Raw genomic sequence first — 20213 nt, 5'->3', positions numbered from 1 at the left:
AAGACTGACTTATCAGGTGTGCGTTAAAAATTAAAAAAAAAAAAAACTTATTACGTATTTTTTCATACTGACCAGCTTTAAATTTAAAATATTTTCTTCGTCATACACAAAATTTAATATCACAATGCTTCTTACAAACTAAGTTTTTTTAAAACAATTTTCACACCAAGGAATTTTTAAAAAAATATCTTGTTGTTTTAAAATTAGATCTTAGAAACATGAGTAAAATTTAAAGTCAAACTGTTAAAATAGTTCTCGGAAAAAATGCTAAACGAAGGCAACATTGCCGAATTTCAAAATCCGATGTAAAAGAGGTGCCCGATGTCGAGTGTATTTTATGAAGCAAAATATAGAGCAAAAATTACTTAAATATTTAATTTAGGGTCATGGAAATAAAAATATAAAACTTGAGTATTTAATTCATTTTTATATTTTCATAAAATTCACATACCTCGAATATTTATAATACATATTAATTGCTAAATCATGTTAAGATATGTATTTCATTATGTATTAGTAGTTAAACATATTATTCTAAAATATTGAAATAGTACACATGGTTACATTCGATACAACTACTATGTTCAGTATCTGAGTAAAAAAAATGTTTCATGTTTTATTCAGATGGAAAAAAGTAATAAACTTTACTAGCGCAAATTTATCCATTATAGGAAAAATACACTCAGAAAAAAAATATGGTCTAAACTACCAGAATATGGTAAAATTACTATATTTTTGGCTTTATGTAAACAGCAAAATGCAGGGCAATTTTTACCGAATCACTTTGGTAATGATTTAGGTCAAATTATCAATTAAATACGGTTTTGTAACATGTAATAAAATTTGGTAATTGTGGAAAAATTTGGTAATTTTTTTCCGATACCCTAGAGCACATCATGAAACTATTTATTCAGTTTAATTTACCTTTCAACTTTGGATTTTTTTTTCACTAAATGTATAGTAATAAAAAGTATTATTTTCAAACCAGAATTGCCGGTAAATTGTAGCCGGGAAAAATTACTAAATGAGGGATTTAAATACCCTATATTTTGGTTTAATGGTTGTTGTTTTTCAGAATTATGGTTGTTGTTTTTTTACAAGAAGTATCGTCACCATAAAGTATGGTAATTTTGCCAAATTTTTAAAGGAATTTTGTTATTTTAATTTTAAACTTTAAGAGCATTTTTAATACCTGGTAATATTAAAACATATTTATTTAGTAAAAAGTATATTTTTTTATCCAATAGTTTATGAAAGTAAGAAAAGTTACAGTACCGTAGCGTCCCATTTTATTTCATTCCAAGCTCCCCGTGAGAAAATATATGCAGCTATTCAGTCTGATAACGTAATACTCTTTAAGAACATGAACTATGTTGGCCATCTGTAGAAATTATCACGCAATATTTTGACGGTCAACCAGTAGACTGGTAAATGGGTCAGAAATTATTTCATTATTTTATCAAGTAGGAAGTTTTTAATTTCCATCTCAGAGTGGGGAGGGCGTAAGGGGCGTGTCCCAAATGCCTATAAGGTATGAAAATTACGATCAGAATGGTTGGCAACACGTCGGAACAAAATGACGGAATCAATTATCGTTCTTCTGCGGATATGAGTGATTAGCCTATTCTTTTAAATTTTATTTTCAAAATTCTTGTGATCTTTTTTTTAAAAAAAAATACCCCGAAGAGAACCGCGGTGACTCTGAGGATAGAGCGTTCGCTTTCCAATGATGTAAACCGGGTTCGAATACCAGAGATGTCTGGTTGATACAAATTCAACACCCTGCTCACGCCCGCTATAGTACTGACGTTAAATATCCTCAGTGGTAGACGAATCATGGGTTACAGTCCTCTTGCCGTCAGGTTAATCGTGGGAGATTTTTGTGGTTTTTCTCTCAACCGTTTTTTTTTTTATCTCAACCGTTGTAAGCATTTCTAGAATATACGCAGAGGGTATTATTTACAAAAACTTTTTTTAAATGATTTTTTCTGTTAATAATTTGTTTGTCACATGAAAATCTGTCATTTTCCTGGTTACTTTTATTTAGTAATTTATAACCAAAATAGATAGCGCCAGCATTTAATATCTTATGTTAATAGATTGATTAGATTCTGGAATGGGTTCATGTAACGCAAATGCGGGTTAGTTCCATCAAAAATCCCTCAACGAAGGCAAAATTTCTCCCGGTACTTAATCCAGGAGTTCCCTTGTCTTCTGAATTGGGTTCAAAATTACAAAGCTACGGAGTTGAACATTATTTGTCGTAAACCCAAATATTAGGTCGCCTGTTCAATGACGGTTATAAAATAAAGGGTTAAGGATGATGAATTTGTTTAATTAAAGTGTCTTAAAGATACTAAAACCTGATATATCAAATAATAGCGAATGTTTTACTCTCTATTGTCTTCTGGAATGGGTTCAAAATTGCAAGGTTACGGAGTTAAACATTGGTAATCGTAAACCCAAAATTGGGTCTACTGTTGAACGACGGTTATAAAATATAATAAAATAGAGAGAAGAAAAATGTTTTGAATATTTATCGGGACAAATTTTTAAGTAGGAACTATTTAACTCACTCTCAAGAGTGATTTGAATAATTCCAAAAACATCAAGCATTTTTTCAAAATTAAAAATAAGGTTCTTTAAAATAATTTCATGTAAAAATAGTTGCTGTTCTGAAACGGGTCTAAATGTAATAAATTACAGAAAATTATTTTTTAGATAAAGTTTGTAAGATCTTGTCATTGTGATTAAAAGTAATCATTCTCTGCAACATATCCCAACAAAAAATGATTTCAAACAATTAAAATGTATGATTACAAATAATAATGATCAACGACATATCACAAGATCAATTATAAATAGTCAAAATGCATGATTACAAGTAATAATGATCGATGGCAACAAATCACGACAAGAAATGTTAACAAATAATCAAAATGCGTGATTTCAAGCAATTAAGAATATTTTCAAAAAAGAGGTTTTTCATAAAAAAATTATATTGTGCATAGTTTTCTTTTCTTTTCTAATCTATTGCAGCACAAAACTTCTGCGAAATTTACTTTTTTGACTAACACGTTTTAATTTTAATTTTAAAAAAAATTACAATGTTATTGTTTGAATCGTTATAATAACTTTAAAAGACTTAAAAAATTGCAAAAAAATTAAAAATTGACGTAGAATAACCCAAAGGCAAACCTAACGCAAATACAAATCGTTTAATGAGTTTAAATTCATAAAATATCAGTTAGAAAAGCATTACTTGAAATTAACTAACAGTAGGCTAACCAGCTTAATTTGCTTGGAAATTTATTGTTTCCTTTTTGCAAAAATAACTTTAATTTGTAAATAGTAATTAAAATACAGTCAAACCCCGCTATAGTGAACACGGCTTATAGTAAACTCCTGTGTATAGTGAACGAAATGCTCGGTCCCGTGCCTTGCTATACACGTATAATGTTATTTTTAGTGGATTTAGTGAACCAAAAAAGTGAGAAAGTTGGATATAATGAACTTTTTCCTGTCTCCGACTGATTTCCCCCCCCCCCCATTTTCCTTGTAATAATTTTGAAATTTGTACTTCAAAATAAATACATATACCGATTTTTAAAACCATCTATAGAAACTCTTTTATGTGCTCGAATGGCAGGTTAGACAGGCTTAAAAAGCGGAATAACAGAAATTCAGGAAAAATTATCTGAGAGTCGGGAAGTGTTTCCATATCTGATGTAGAGGATTGCTCATCAGCTAAAGATAGCAAATTTTTATTTGTACGCAAGACGAAGAGTGATGAAAATAGAACATTTTTTGCTACTATATAATATTTTTCAGTCATTTATATGAATATAATGTAATAAAAGGGAGGAGTTTGGGAACCATTAGTGAAATTGCCTGCGTAGCGGAAATAGTGAACTCCCGGTTATAGTGAACCGAAATTTCGGTCCTTTGAAGGTTCACTATAGCGGGGTTTGACTGTAATAGTAAAATATCATTAACTTCTATATTTAATATTAATTTTAATTAAAAATATTCTTTTAATTTAAAAGTAAGTTTTCTTGCTTAAAAATAGTAATATGTAACTTGAAAATAGTAATTTAAACTCTAATAAAAATTTTAAAGTATAAGCTTTATTTTTAAAACATAGTAAATTTAGTTTATATATAGAGTTAACTATAGAGAATTGATAATATATTTGATTAAACAGTAAAAGCTAATTCAACGTGCATATTTAAATGATAAAGCTTCCATGTTAATTAATTCAAATGTTTAAGCTTTTATATTTATTGAAATAATTATAAGAAATTATTAGCTTCAATGTAATTATTAATTTTAATTAAAATTATTCATTTAATTTGAAAACAGTTATCTTGAGATAAAATGCTAGTAGTAATCTAACTTAAAAATAGTAATTTAAATTCGAATTAAAGTTTTAAAATTCAACCAATATTTTGTATTTTGATTTTTTTTAAAAATAAAACTATAGTAGATACTTTAAAATTCATTTGATTCCACATTTAAAAATAATTCAACTAGCATTTTTTAAATGATTATGCTTTCTAATTAATTAGGTCAAATGTTTAAGTTTTTGTATTAATTAAGTAATTATAAAGTCAAAGAAGTTTTTTTAGCATAATTAAATGGCTTAGATCTATTTTTTTACAAAAGCGAAAAAATTAAAAAAAGGTAGAACGAACCTGTTTGTAATTTATGTAGAGTAGAGTGTGCAGTATATAAAATAGAGCATCTTACATTCTTTTCGTTTAATAATTGGAATTTCAGTCACTGATATACAATTTTAATGGTTCGAGAAATTAACTTTAAATATGCTAGTCAGTTAGCAGACGATATTTTTAAGTTAGAAAATCAGCCATAAAAGGCGTTTTTTCTCTGAATCTCTGGGCTGGTTCATCTAGTTTCATTTTTTGTTTTTGTTTTTTTCTTTCGTTAATATTTAAACATTTGAAAAGAATTTAGTTCTCAGTTTTAAGGCTAGTTAATCCAAAGATAATTTGATGCAAATAAAGTTTTTATAAAATTTCCTTTTTAAATTTTTTTTTTTATTTTTCAAAAAAATGGTTAGAAAATTCTGAAGTTAAAAGCAACAAATTTTGGCTTAATTTCATTTAATGTAATTTTAAATGGCAAAACACTGCATTCAAACGAAATCAGCCTAATAGTTTCTTTGTAATAAAGTTTCAGAATAGTTTTATTTTTCAATTTTCATTTTTCGAGAACCATTTAAACGATTCCGTTCAAATTTTGGATTTCGTCAGTTGAAATTACTATTCCCAATATTATGCAGATATTTGATTAACTTATAAGACTTTTTCTACCATTTTAATATTCATCAATTGTAAATAATAAATAAATGTTAAATGAAATCTTTATTTTTATTCAGTTAGATTTCGATGAAAGAGTTTCATGCGCTCAGAAATTTTTAGATTCTCACAAAGAGTTCGAGAAGCATGATATAATACAAAAAAATTGAAATTAATCTAAACTATTGAAAAACAATTTTCCAGAATAGGCTTACCCTCACCCTCTATATTTTGAGAATGTGAAATTCAAATATCGTCTGCGTAAGAAAAATAGTATGCTTAAAGTTCCAAAATGCCATCGTACCAGTAAGATTTTAACTCAGTACATAAAAATACGATAATTGGATAATAGAAAAGTTATCAAGATGTTTCATTTTCTATTATGCCCACTGTACTTCGCGTCAGGTTTACATGTCATTGAAAAAAATGTCAAGTGTTTAGTTTCACCTCCCTTGAATAAAAATACTATAAAAAAAATTTAAATACACAATTTTTTTTTCTTTCATGTTTCAGAAAAAGATACGAAAAGAATTTAAATGCACTGAAAAATATCCTTCTCGTCATAAATTTTAAATTGGTTATTAAGAAAATTCTGATTGACTCCGTTTTAATGCAGTTAAAAAAAATTCCATTGGGTACTTGCCCTTCGAGGAGAAGATCAAATATACCCACTCATGTGACGTATGACGTCAGCGCCAGCTGATCGTCAAAAAACAAAATGGCGTGTCAAAGTTGAGATGTTAATTAACGTGAAATTAATTAGCTACAGCGCCAAATTCAATTTGTTGAAATATAATTCTTTCTTAGATTTATTAATAGTTTATATATTTTATTGTAAAAAGTGAGATATTTTTGTTTTGTGTTCCCAGAAGCTTTGATGCATAATTAGTTTGCTCATGTTCTATATGGCTTCGTGCCTGTTTTTGTTTTAAGTAAGAAATATATGGTGAAAGAATTGAAATCATTGTGAAAAAATCTTTGTGAAGGATTATAGAATGTATCACTAAAGAAAATTGATACTTGACGGGGTAAGTCAACTCGAAATTAAATGGAAAGAACAGTTGCTAACGTAAACAAAGCCACGTTTTAACAACCAATCAGGTTCGAGATACCCACAGTATGTCACTTGCATGTATCCCATTATCAGACAGTGAAGAAAACATAAGGGAGCAGTATGAAAAGCAGTACAAGTTGACAAATGGATTACTGATTGAGGAATTTTTGTTTTTTGTTTAATAAAAATAGTTAATTTTAGCCATCAAACTTCATACGAGGGTACTTAAGCTATTTTTTAAACACGAAGTCATCTTATTCGCTTGTGTCAAATCTACCAGGTGCATCGCATAGCTCATTGTAATTTTTTAAACATCATTTAAAAATTTTAGCATCTGACAATGTTTTACTTCTTATAATCACGTGCTAAAATAAATTCTGCGAAAAAAGAAATAATAAGGAAAACACGGAAATTTTATATCAATTCAGTTACTGGAATTTTTCTCTTTCTTCACTAGTTATTGTTTCGAATTTTTTTTTTCTAACTTGAAATTTAAAGACTCTTTTTTTTCATAGAAAATCTATTTTTCTAAAAATAAAAATTATACAATTGAATAAAATAAATTAAAAGTAATAAAATAAAATTGTTATATCACTAGAACACTTCGCCCCCAGCTCACTCTGTTCAACAAACCCCGTAATTGCCTGCTCATAATTTTTTTTTTTTTTTTAAATGTTGGCATTATATTTTTATAAAATGTCATTTCGTTTTCAAAGTATGTAATTACTTTAATTTCGTGATAGAATATTTTACTACTATGCATATCTTAATGAAAAATGAGCAATTACTTGGATTTGGAAAGGGAAAAAAACACTGTTGAATTTTTTCTGTTGCATGAAAACTTTAGTTGATCGGAACGCAAGATATTTTCGCGTTGCTAATTTCAAACCAACAATCGGTTTTTCTACGAGCTACAGTTTTTATGCAATTTAATAACATATTCCAAACCAGGAATTTTTTATTATCCACTCGAGGGATACTAGGGATACTCCATACGAGGCGTCCCCACTTCTCTGCTACATAGGAAGTAGTAAGAAAAAGGCAAAAATATATTTTGGATTACGTTAAGATCATTTCGTTTGCCTTAAAAGTTTTTTTCAAAGGAACAGACAAGTATATATGCACAAGTATATTCAAGTATGCATGATAAATGACAAGTATGCATAGATACAAGTATACATGCATCTTTACGTTCCTTATAAATTTGCACACTCATTCAAAAACTAAAGTAAACTAAAAACATCATTTTGGAAAAAATATGTAGCCATCCGGACAAAACTAATTTTAGATCAGAAACTCCCACTCCCGAATTAGGTAAGATCAAGTACTTGTATAAATGCAACAAAAGTATAATAAAACCCCTGTATAACTGTATCTATTTTGAAAAAAAAAATTTCACTTAGAAATGCAAAATGTGCGATACAATAAGAAGTAATAAAACAATAGTAATTTTACTTTCTAAAAATATATAACGTTAACCTAATATTTTATGATAGTATAAGTTCGAAACGGTATTTTATATCTTTCGAGTCTTTTACAATTTTAAAAATTTCGATATAAGTGTTAAGATTTATATCTGGCAACATGTAATCTCCCCCTTCCTCTCTTTTTTTTTTTTGTTTTAGTTATTTCTTTTTTGCTGTTACATATGATATCAACTCAAGAGCTAGCTAGGAAAATAAATATCTCGATGGAGAATAAAAAATACTTCTACATCAATGAATAAATGATAATCACTTTAAGGAAAAAAAAGTGGGAAAAAAATACGAAACAATGAAGTTCATTGTTCATTGCAATGTTTGAAATTGAAATCACGAAAACAATGAAAATTGTAGTAACTTTCGAACAAATTAAAACTTTAAAAAAATAATAAAAAATAAATAAATAAATAAAAACGTAACGAAAAGTTTTTAAGTGAAAATAGCCCAAGACAAATTTCAAATCTTTTATTGCATAGCATCTTGCAGCAAGCAATGGTTAATGATCAACCAGCGCGGTATTTTTTAATACGAGTTTAACAGTTGTTTGGCTGCGCTCTGGACCAGCCAGCCGAAGACTTGCCGCCGAATAAATGGTGAATGGTGCGTGTTAAATCTGTCGGGTCACAAAGTCCTTCATGATCCCATAACAAATTATACCTCTGGGAGTACTGAATCAGAGATTGATCGTTCTCTGGTTCAGGTCGAAATTACGATCTGTGGATGAATGAATGGATGTATAAGTGGGTCCATCCTATAAAACGGATGTGACATATGGGTGTGGCAGAATTCGAATTCTTGGCCATAGATGGAGCCACTGGAAAACAATTATATTCGCACCCCCTCTGCCTTAATAGTCGACGACAGCAACAGTAATAGAATGCTACATTTTTTATTGCATCGTACATTTTTCTACACACCCTCTAAAACTTCAAGTTTTGTAACGTAAATTTGAACAACCAAAACAGCGATGACGTCAACTCATTTTTTTTCCAACTTGGAAACATTTTTTATTAAACACCACACGATCATTTAAATAGGTTACTTACTCTGTTGAAAATTTTACTGCACCAATTTACCATAGTATTATTCAGATTTGCTGTTTCATTAATATGAAGCTCAATTGCGCAATAACATGTCGCAAATTAGATCTCTTTGAAGTTCATTACATAGTTCCAGGGTTAAATTTATATTTTGACACCGTAATAAGGCTGCCGTATTAAACTTGCATTTTTATAGTGATTCCGTGTACCAATAATATGGTTCAACTTTAACGGATATATGCTTTATTTTAACACCTTAATTAGGTTAATACTAATTTATACGGTATTATGAATAGTTTTAGGTGATTACTGATCACGAGACACTGAGCGAATTGTGGGTAAAAATTTTAATTTTTTAAATTTGGTAATAAATTTACTTTTATCGGGGGTAAGATCTTACTTTAGTTTTATTTAATCATGCAACATTAATTTTGATAAGTGTTCAAATTCAGAACATCTCAGTGGATGAAGAATCCAAGTTGCAGTCTCTGGGTGTTTCTGAAGCGGAAAAATGATCTAAGTGCATTTGACAATAAACAGTAGACGAGTAATAAACAGTAGGAGAACCTGTCTTTTGGCTACAAGGGACTTATAAATTTCGCCAACTGGAAGCTTGAGAATAAGAAATAGTATAGATTTCATTTTGGCATAGTATTCATTATCAACTGTAAATATATAAATCTTGTCAAATTCACTAAAATATTATTCAGAGCCTTCATCCACTAATCTCATCATGTGTGAAGTGTTCAGACTATTATGAAGTGCTGGTCTAGAGAAAATTGTCCAAATGAAGCATGTTTCTTCGGGCAATATTTTCCAAACTAATATTCTTTTTTCGCAAAGTTTGTTTATTTTTTGTAGAAAGCACTGTAATTGTTTTGTATTGATTTCATGTAAATAAATATTTTAGGCATAACGATTTGGGAAAATGAACTCATAAAGAAAATATTCCAACAAGACCCCGCTTTCTGTTTCCAACCTTTTAAAGCCTCAGACTGTGCTGGCTCACATTGGATTTCTTCTCCCAACAACTCGAGAAATGCTCACGAATCCTTTCTTAAACCAAAAACTTTGTTCTTTCTTTTCACGCCAAAAAACCCATCCAATCCAGAGTTTCTACATTTATGTGGTGGGAAGCTTCCCAGCAACTCCAATTTCGACCCCCTGCACCAAACAGAAGTCTTCATTCATGGATATTTGGACGGAGTTTGCAGATCAGCATGGATGAGGGTAAGTGAAAAAGTATTTGTGATCTCATTACCAGAAGTATCCTTAAACCATGCGAAGAAAAACCATGAATTCACAAGCTCAGATAACAGAGTAAGGTTGATTTTAATGTCAGCAATAACATTTATCACAAAGCCCAACAAGGCTTATAAATTATTAGCAAATAAACCATGCAAACTTGAAACAATGTTAAACTTAAGTATGTAACTCTACGCGCTATGATATTAGGCTTGCATTGATTTGTCGATTGCGAGATTGTATCTGTATTTACAAAACAAGTCTAGAAAAACCTTCTGCAAATGAGGATGAATCGCAAATCTAGTGTAGAAAGAGTTCTCAAACTGCGGATAAATTCACTTCCTCAATGTTAATTTTAGATTTTATGATGATCACTGAAACAAGATTTTCGCTCATGCTTTCATGTACTTTCATTAACACTTTAAAAGTGAAGGTTAAATTATAAACATTGTTCTTGTTAATTTATAAATCTTAATGATAATTTAACTCTTGAACTTATCATTAAGTTTTCAACACAAATAAAATTTTTCATTTGAGAACCTGAACAAAGCTAGAATGAAAAAAGGGCAAAAAAAAAAAAAAAAAAAAAAAAAAAAAAAAAAAAAAAAAAGGTTTACAGTACCCGTAAGTTAAGGTTAAAAGACGAGATTTTTTTTTTTTTGCACACCTTTATTTAATCTTCAAGGAATCCAACTTTGCTTACTAATGTTTCTAATAAGTTTAAAAAATGACTAAATTAGTCAACCTTTCTGTGCCAACCAATTAAAAATGAAAATTCAATATAATGTGGTCTGTTTTCTGGGAAGTGCGTCGTTTCTGAAAGGTTCAGAAAATCATAGTAATAGTGCTTTTTAGTTTTACTTTAATTCATGTAAATAAAGTTCATTGTAAGCATGATAACAATTTGCTTGTAGATTGTATAGATTTTGTCAGTTTTCTTCGATAAATATCGATGTATATTATGAAAAACAGAGAACCCTTATTCAAAACATAAATTGGAGATCAGGCATTCATGCACTTAATTACTTATAACCCTCAACAATAATCGATGGTAGTAGGACTAGATTTTCTTTTTTATTACTAACGTTGAACATGCGTTGAACACACATGGTGTTATATACTTTCAATACTGCCAAAAACTTCAAATCATAAATTGGGGATCACGCGTTCGTGCATTTAATTACTTCCAACTAATTGACTCTAATGACTTTCTGTATGACTAAATGCTTTTTTTATCTCCTTTCATTTTATTTATTTTTGTTTGTCACTAATGTCAAGCAATTTTGAGTAGCTAAGGCTAAACTCATTATTCAATGCTACATTCAAAAGGCTATGCAATTTGAAAACCTTCAATTAAATCTTAAATCATGGTTTGCGCTTTTAATTACTTACAGTCATAGACAATAGTGGTCGAAATATATCTAAGTTTTTTTTACCGATGTCAAGCAACTGATCTCCATAGCCGATGCTATAGTCTTGAGTGTTCAGCACTATCACCCAAAACTACGAATAGGGAACTTTAAATCAAACCACAAGTTTAGGATCATTCAATACTTTTACGAATTGGCAATAATAACTTGTTAGAAAGCTAGACCAATCATTGAAAAAATTTTATTCTTCAAGTTAAATATTTTCAAAATAGTCAGTTGGTTAATATGTTCAGTATAGCTTATGAACTTCACTTCGGGATTACGTCAAAAGAAGGTCAATCATTCAGGGTTACCGCAGTTGAAAAGATTTGGGAACCGTTTAGCTAGACAATTCTTTTTTCATCATAGATGTTGAACAATCTATCTGCCTAGCTGATGCAGTACTCTTACGTGTTTCAATGCTGGTATTAAAAACAATCTACGTTTTACGTCAAATCGCAAATCAGAATTCAATTACTTGTAAAATCGACAATCGAAAATAATAATGATATAATTTGATAATTTTGTTTTATTTCTGGCAATGAAAAGCATATCCGCATGCAGAACGTACAATCATTAGGTATTAACTCTCTAACATTGCAGTTTGAAACTTGAAAGACAAAAGGGATTCACTACAAAAAAAGAAAATGTAAAATTAATGCAATTTTGAATGTATTGACAACTTTTGGAGCGAAACTACCTAGCATTTGCTTTAGATGATATGAAAAGTTAACAAATATTAATGTTACGGTGGTTTGCAGACACAAAACTACTACTTATCAATTTAACCTGTGATCGTTTTATTTTATGCATATATTGTCGAATTAATTTACATACTTCAACTATTTAAAATACTTAGATTAATAACACTTTAATAAAATACAAAATTTAAATAACAAATTAATTAAAAGGCTTTGATTGGTAACAAATAAACTAATTGGCATGGAGAGAACTTACCCATACTGATGTTCATATTGGAAGTTGGTGAACCTCAAAATGACTCGGTTCTACTCTCTCTACTACTACTGCTACTGTTTTTGTTGTCTTTTTTTGATCTTTTATACTAAACTTTTTGCTAGATAAAACTATTGCTAAATTCTGGAAAGGTCACACAAGAGATCAAACTTGGACTATAAACTTGTGATTAACCCTTTTCGACACGTATTTCTTAACTTTAATCAAGAGTGTTTATTTGTATTTGCTTAAGTTCTATGTACTAATGGAAGTTTCCACAGTATTTTAAATCTAATCAATTATTTTGCAATTTACGATAAATCTATTTTAAATGTTTTATTGTGATTCTGAATTAAGTGACGATAAGCGTCACATTTTCCTCATGAACAGTAAAAAAAAAGAGAAAAAAAATAATTCTTGCCACCTGTATAGGCAAGTATCTCTCCAATATACAACTCTATTGTACCAATTATAAACATAAAAGTAGCATGCATTCATAATAAAATTAAAAAATATTTTTTCTAATAACACAAGAAACATAAAAACAAATATTACTTAAACAAAATGTATATAAAAGAAACATAATCATTGTGTAGATACATACTTTTGCACAAGTGTGACACGAGGAAAAGAAGAGAAGAAAAATAATCATGTAAATAAATAATAATTAATTATTGTCAAAATTAACAGAGATATATATTATCGTCTACAACAGGTAATACATGTTGAAATAACAGTAATGCTTAAACAAATAATAATCAAAAATGCACCTATCATTTTTAGTATAAAAAATATATTTGATAAAGCAGGAAAAGATATAAAACTAAAGAAACCTGAACCAGAAGAATCATCACTTATAAAGGATTTAGTGTAAGTGGAATTAAAATTAATAAGATTGATGCTTGGTTCACTTAAACAAAAGGAAATAAGCTTACAATGCTTCATCTCCCTCGCAACGAGGCATAATTTTTCATCATAGCATTTATGTTCAGCTTGAAATTTAATTATAAATTCTTTTGGCTCAGTTTCTAAAATCATTGATTGTGTATACAAAGTAATTTTCTGTAATTCAACAGACACTGTTCCTGATTGACAGCTAGAAAGAGCACTAAATTTCAGATCACTGAGAATTTGGCAAGAATAACAGCCTTTAGCTGTCACTGGACTTTCAAGAATTTTAGGACAAACTTGAGTCGTTTGAAGACTAATTTTAAAGTCACTGAAACTGAGAGACAGTTTAATAGGAGCTGTCGATAAAAGGTCTGATATAAGAGAACCTTTTTCGATTGAGAACAAGTGAAGTTCTCTGGCCGAAGGAAGAGCCTTTTCCTTGGAATTCACTAGTCTTTGCAGACCATCTGGCTTCCTTGAACATCGTAGTGTTGTTTCAAAAAAATCACATTGTGTGATTTCTGGATCGAAGATGAAATCTTTTGTATAGCTTTCATTGGCTTGGATTTGTCCAACGAGACCTGCCATTGGGACGTGCTGTGGGCTGGTTGGAGTTAGGTAGGCTTCGGAGGGGTCACCTACTCTTATGACAAGGGAATCGGTGAAATGGAGTTGAGGCTGGTTAAGGGAGCCTTGAATTTCTATGAATATACCATCTCTGGTTTGGGTCGAGGATTGAAATGTCAAAACCTCCGAAGTTTTATTTTCGGATCGTTCAATAGCGATAGTATAAGAGCAGTGGTGTCCTGTTATTGAACGAACTTCATATGAGTGGAGAAGATCAGGAACGTAGAAGACTCTGTAAAACAAGCACCCCATCCTAGAAATAATTGTGCAGCCACTTCCCACACTAGACGGGTGACAATTCGTTGTTCCTGGGTATGCCTTGCTTTCATCAGTTAGTGCTTCGAAATCCTTATTAGGTGTGCAATGTGTACCCCAAGCACAATAATAATTTTGAGGACAGGCCAACTGACTAATGGTTTTTTCATGAACGGGAAATGTAAAATATAATCGTTTTGAAGAAAACTTACACTGCGCAGAGATGAGTTTTAATTTTAGGTGAAAAAGGTTATTTTTATGAGTGTCCTGAAACCACAAACAGGTCTGATACTCAAGATTTTTTAATGTTATCTCCGCTGTAGTAAAAATAGCACAGTGTTGCTGTCCATTAACTACTTGACAGTTCTGTAGTTTCGAAGAGATGATGGAATGGCTAGTGCAGTCACTTGCGACAGTTGCAAAAAGAGATACAAGCAATAGTAAGGGCAATGTGTTCTGTCTGGCTTGTTGCTGTGCATTATTTTCCAAAAAATCGTGTAAGTTAAGCAACTGACGGCGCGTCGTTGTACCAACTATAGCTCCTCCCAGCAAGAAAAATCGAAAAATACTTTTAAGTAATTTAAAAATGATTAATAAAATGTAAAGTGATGCTTTAAGAAATGCTGCTAGTCCTTTAAAAATCAGCCTTAAAAATATCAATAGGAGGAGTAGTAATATGGCAAGAACAACGTAAACTGTGTAAGCTATATGACGAGGCCAACACTTAATTTGGAACAAAAATTCCTTGCAAAAAATGCAATTCGTGGAACGGCAAATGGCTTTTCCTTCTAACACGATCTCTCCATGGACCGCTTTCCCATCGGTTGATATAAAGATTAAGGTTAATTTTTCCTTAAAAGCTATTAGTTCTGTTGGCAAAATTACGTTTAAATCCTTTTCGACATTAAATATAATTTCATTCCCTGAAATTCTTGCGATTAATTTACCCGGTCCAGGTAAAGAGACTACAGGTTCGTTGAAAATTAGAGTGAGATTATGCTGGATGAATTGTGCGCTCTCAAATTCAAGAGGACGTCTCGATTTCCGACCTATAAAAGGTTTTCTAAATAGACATATGTCGAAGGTAATCATTGTCGTGTTTAAAATCCAGCGATTAGATTCGAAACTGAGTAGTTCATATGTGACTTTTCTAACAACACATTTGCATGTCGCATGAGGATGGCATGGGAATAAAGAACAGAATTCAGGAGTTCCTGTGCAGTTCTCCGATGAACACTCACAAGGGGATGCTATGGCATCACCTCTCTCCAAGTCTGTTTCTGAACACAAAAAGGAAGATATATTGCCATTGTTGTTGGTTGGTCTGGACAGAAACTTTGTAGGTGACGTAAGGGTCTCATCCTGCTGAACTATTAATGCTTGCGAAGATAGAACACAGTTGTTGCATGAGGTCCGAAGGCATGCCGTTGGTGGCAACTCTAAACTTTCTGCTTCTGTGGAGTTTAAATCTCTGCAACTCTTGTTCACATGAGGAGTTATTTCGCACATTTTGATTTCATAGGCTTGCACAGAAATAAATGTGACCGCAAGCAGAAAAATGACTGAAATGAAAACAGATATGGGAAGTCTCTCCATTTTCTTAAAAGGGAAATTAAATATACATATACATGTTGCTTGTTGAAGCCTTTAAAGATTAATCTTTTAACTTACTAAAGCGTAAATTATTCCTCTGATTCAATTTATTCAGTATAGCATTTTTTTATGCATATATATACATGATTGTGATAGAATTTTTTTTTTTTTTTTTAACAAAAAAGTTTTTTTTTTTTTTTAATTAATTTATTTTATTTATTTATTAAATTTTTTTTGTACAAAATTACGTTGTGTATTTTTTTTCAAACATTTAATGATAGTATTCATTATAGTAGAATTGTCTGTTTACCACCAATAACTAGATAAGGAGTAACAAGTATAATACCTTCGAATGACTTTACATACCATATAATTTTGTTAAGTATCATGAAAAATCATTTTCTTCATAAATAATTGGTTAATATTTTTTTTAATACAGGTAGATGTAGAATAAGTTTCTTTTAAGGAAAAAAAAATCTTTTAGGATATATCTTCATTCATTTATTTATTTGTTAGAAATTATAAGTAATTATTTATGCATTAATATCTCTTAAATAGCAAAATTATTTACAAAATGCCAGTATTTTATCAATTCGAAATACCTATGATAATCCACTAAAGTGTAAAAGAACCTGCAATTACGCCTGCGCAATACATCTCTACAAACAGTAAAGGAGATTATCATTCTTGATCACGGATAAGTTAGGCCTTTACTTATTCACAACCAACGCAAGTATTTACGAGTATATATTTAATTATTTTTTAATTAATGAATGTTGCCATATTTTTCAGTATTCTTTTGTAAATAACGTTTGTTTGCATTTAATTTTAGGTATTTATTTATTTAAATTAGTACGTTCGATAGTAAACACGTGTCTTGTGAGGTTTGTAAAACAATGTATTGACAGAATCAGGTGGGTGTGGATCCAAAAATTTATTTGCTATGGCATCGGATATCTTATCCACTATATTCTTATCCTCTTGATTTTTATCACCAGTAATTGCCCAATTTAACAATCTATCAGCGATCGAATGGTTTTGACTAGTGGTAGTCCTTATTTCACCTACCTTATTTGTTCTTGACCGCAAATTATATCGGCTCTGAGTTGGCTTATCCACAGGGACTGTTTTGTCACTTATCGCTACCTTGGCGTTAGAAGTATTAGTGTTGTTTGACGATCGTTTTTGCGGCATATGATAAGAGGGGGGACAGTAATCGTCAGTTTCGTTTTCTTCATAAAACAAATTCGGTACAACATTTTTATGCGTTACTGATATATCCACGTCTGACTTCTGCGGAATTTTCTGAGTATCCGATAATAATAAGTCAGGTCGACGTTCTTCATATGCAAACATTCTATCAACATGTATCCGCATTGGTTTCGTGCGGGGTTTATTAATGTCTACTATGGAATAATTTAAATCAGAATGTTTTTGAATTACACGATACGGGCCTGAAAATTTTTTTGAAAATGCTCGCCCTGTTGATTGATTTGTAGCTGGTGTGTAAAGATAAACCTTTTGTCCTACGTGAAATGACTTTTCCTTTGCTACATTTTGACGAATTCTACTCTGCTTTTCCGCTGACATTTCGAGGTTTTTATATACATTACGATAAACAAATTTCATTTTTGATAAATTTTCCTCGATGTAATTGTCACAAGGAAAGTAATGAATATTAGGTTTTTCTTCCAATAAATGGAAAGGTAAAATAAGATCACGATTAAACATTAGAAATGAAGGTTTCTCATGAGTAGTGTCGTGATAAGAGTTGTTATAAATATAACTATAGTAGTCTAAATATGTATCCCAATTAGAAATTGTTTCAGAGAGACAAGTCAAGCTCGTTTTAATACTTTTATTTATTCTCTCTGATTGACTGTTAGTCTGTGGTCTATAGGGGGTAGTTTTCAATTTATGAATTTGTAGTTGTCGCGAGAGTTCATTAAAAAGATGACTCTGGAAATTCGTTCCTAAATCAGTTAAAATGGAATTTGGAATACCGAAAATTATGATAAATTTCATAAGTTTATCAGCGATAGTTTCAGCAGTAATGTTTTTTAGAGCGTACAATGTACTATATTTCGTAAAATGATCAATTATAGTTAATACATATTTATTCCCTGTAATAGACATTGGTAATGGTCCTAATATATCTAAGCTCACAAGATCCATAGGTTGAGAAGGTGTTACAAAATTTTGAATTGGAGATTTAGTTATTGTAAAGCCTTTTCTTTCAATACATAATTTACATGAATTGGAAAAGTTTTTAATATCACTATACATTCCCGACCAATAATATTTTTCCCTAATGGAACGGTAATTTTTAGAAAATGCAAAATGTACAGTTTCACAACCCTCCAATATATGTGGTATTAAGCTTTGAGGTATTACTATTTGTTCATAATAATCATCTCTTGGTGCATGTTTGTTTCGATTAGTAATTCTTTTAAGCAAACCTTTGTCTAAAAAATAATTTTCATACTGTGATTTACAATTTGCACTTTTCCCTTCCAATTAATCTATAATAGGTATTAAAAAAGAATCTTTTCTTTGCTCATTTTTAATTTTTTCTATGTCCGGTACATCAATTTTTACAACATTAATGGTTTCATCTATATCTCTACTTAAAAGATCACCTAAGAAATTGTCAGAACCTTTTATTTGCTCAAAATCAAAATGGTAATTAGAAAGTTCTAGCAGCCAACGTGAAAGTTTACTCGCTGGAGAATCTAATTTTACTAAATAATTTAGAGATTTGCAATCTGAGAGTATAGTAAATTTTCTGCCATAGAGAAAAATTTTAAAGTGTCGTACCGCAAGTAAAATTGCATAGGCTTCAAGATGCATCGCGGGCCATTTTTTCTCGTGGGGTTTTAATTTATAAGAGAAATAACTTATTGGACGTAAAATCCCATTTTCATCTTTTTGAAGAAGAGCAGCGCCTACTGCAATCGCTGACGCATCTGTATTCAAGTAAAACATCTCTTCAAAATTAGGGTGTTTAAGCATGACATCTGATAATAGTTTGGATTTAATTATTTCAAATGCGTTTTGTGCAGAGGAATTCCATTTAAACTTATGTTTGTTTTTAGTTAAATCAGTTAAAGGTGCTACCACTTCAGAAAAATTTTCTATAAAATCACGATAATAATTTGCTAGTCCAAGGAAACGCCTTAATTTGCGTAATGTACTAGGAACTGGAAAATGTTTTATGGAATTAAGATTATCCGGTAGAGGCTTTATACTTTCCTTATCAACTATATGTCCGAGATATCGGATGCTTGTTTGGAGAAAATGACATTTCTTTGGGTTTAAGGTTAACCCATAATGACGAAAGCGTTCAAATAGCAGTCTTAATTTTCGTAGAGACTCAGAAATTGTTTGAGAGGGTACCATAACATCATCGATATATGCTGAAATGTTTTCTGATTGGAGTCCATTAAGGATTTTGTCAGCCGTTTCTTGAAAGACTTGTGCAGAATTTTTCATCCCGAAACTTAAATAGTTATATCGAAAATTTCCGTACGGGCTTGAAAAAGCTGTTAAATGTTTATCTTCGTCACGCAATTTAATTTGGTGAAAACTGGAATTTGCATCCAAGGTACTAAAATAATTTGAACCTCGTAAAGAGTTTAGAATGTCAGAAATTAAATAAGTTGAAGAAATTGTTGAAGAAATTGTAATTTGATTTAGTTTACGATAATCAATAACTAAACGCCATTGATTTTCCTCCTTTTTTCGCACTAAAATTAAAGGAAAGCTATATCTACTATTTGTTTTCTCTATTATTCCTGCATTTTCTAAGTCTGAAATTTGATTCTTAAGTGTATTTCGCAAATATACAGGTACAGGAAAAGGTCTACACTGAATCGGGTTAAAATTAGTAATTTCTATTGGAGGAGCTTCTAATGTGCATTTTCCTATAGTTTTTAAAGACGTGCTAAAAATATCCGCAAATTCAACAAGTAGTTGAGATAATTCCTCTTTTGCTTTATTTGGAACCCCAGACATATTAAAATCATCTAATTTAAATTCTTTCCTTCGAATGTCAGCTATAGATTCATTTGCCTCCAGTTTAATTTCAGAATTTATCTGGGCTACTTTCATATTTTTATTTAGGTGTAAATTATTCTGTGAAAGGTTATTTACTATCAATGGAATGTGACCATTTTGATCAACTTTGCACAATGAGTTATGCATTTCAATCTTATAATTAGAATTCATTGGAGTTAGCAGTACAGAACTTCCCGGTTGAATTTTCTTATCTGATTTGATTTTTACAACAACCGATTCATTAGGCTTGAGTTTAATCTTTCTAACAAGTTTTCCTATAGTTTCCTTGA

General features: G+C 30.5%; 2 protein-coding genes across 2 annotated transcripts in view; one reads left to right on the top strand and one right to left on the bottom strand.

Moving 5' to 3' along the window:
• LOC147806301 (cationic amino acid transporter 4-like) overlaps positions 1 to 1426 on the bottom strand; it is a 31945-nt gene extending 30519 nt beyond the window's left edge. The window contains exon 1 of the mRNA XM_087169131.1: positions 1276 to 1426. Coding sequence (XP_087025257.1) covers positions 1276 to 1288 — 13 coding nt within the window. The 5' untranslated portion in view covers positions 1289 to 1426. The remainder of the gene's footprint in view (positions 1 to 1275) is intronic.
• Positions 1 to 20213, top strand: part of LOC147806300 (inactive pancreatic lipase-related protein 1-like) — a 52676-nt gene that overhangs the window by 1791 nt on the left and 30672 nt on the right. Inside the window, exon 2 of the mRNA XM_087169132.1 lies at positions 9804 to 10123. Coding sequence (XP_087025258.1) covers positions 9804 to 10123 — 320 coding nt within the window. The remainder of the gene's footprint in view (positions 1 to 9803; positions 10124 to 20213) is intronic.

This window comes from Parasteatoda tepidariorum, chromosome 8 (assembly GCF_982258835.1).
Source record: "Parasteatoda tepidariorum strain Cologne lab strain chromosome 8, Ptep-v5.0, whole genome shotgun sequence".
Lineage (NCBI taxonomy): Eukaryota > Metazoa > Arthropoda > Arachnida > Araneae > Theridiidae > Parasteatoda > Parasteatoda tepidariorum.
The sequence above is the reverse complement of the archived record's forward strand: the minus strand, read 5'-3'. Positions and strand labels throughout refer to the sequence as shown.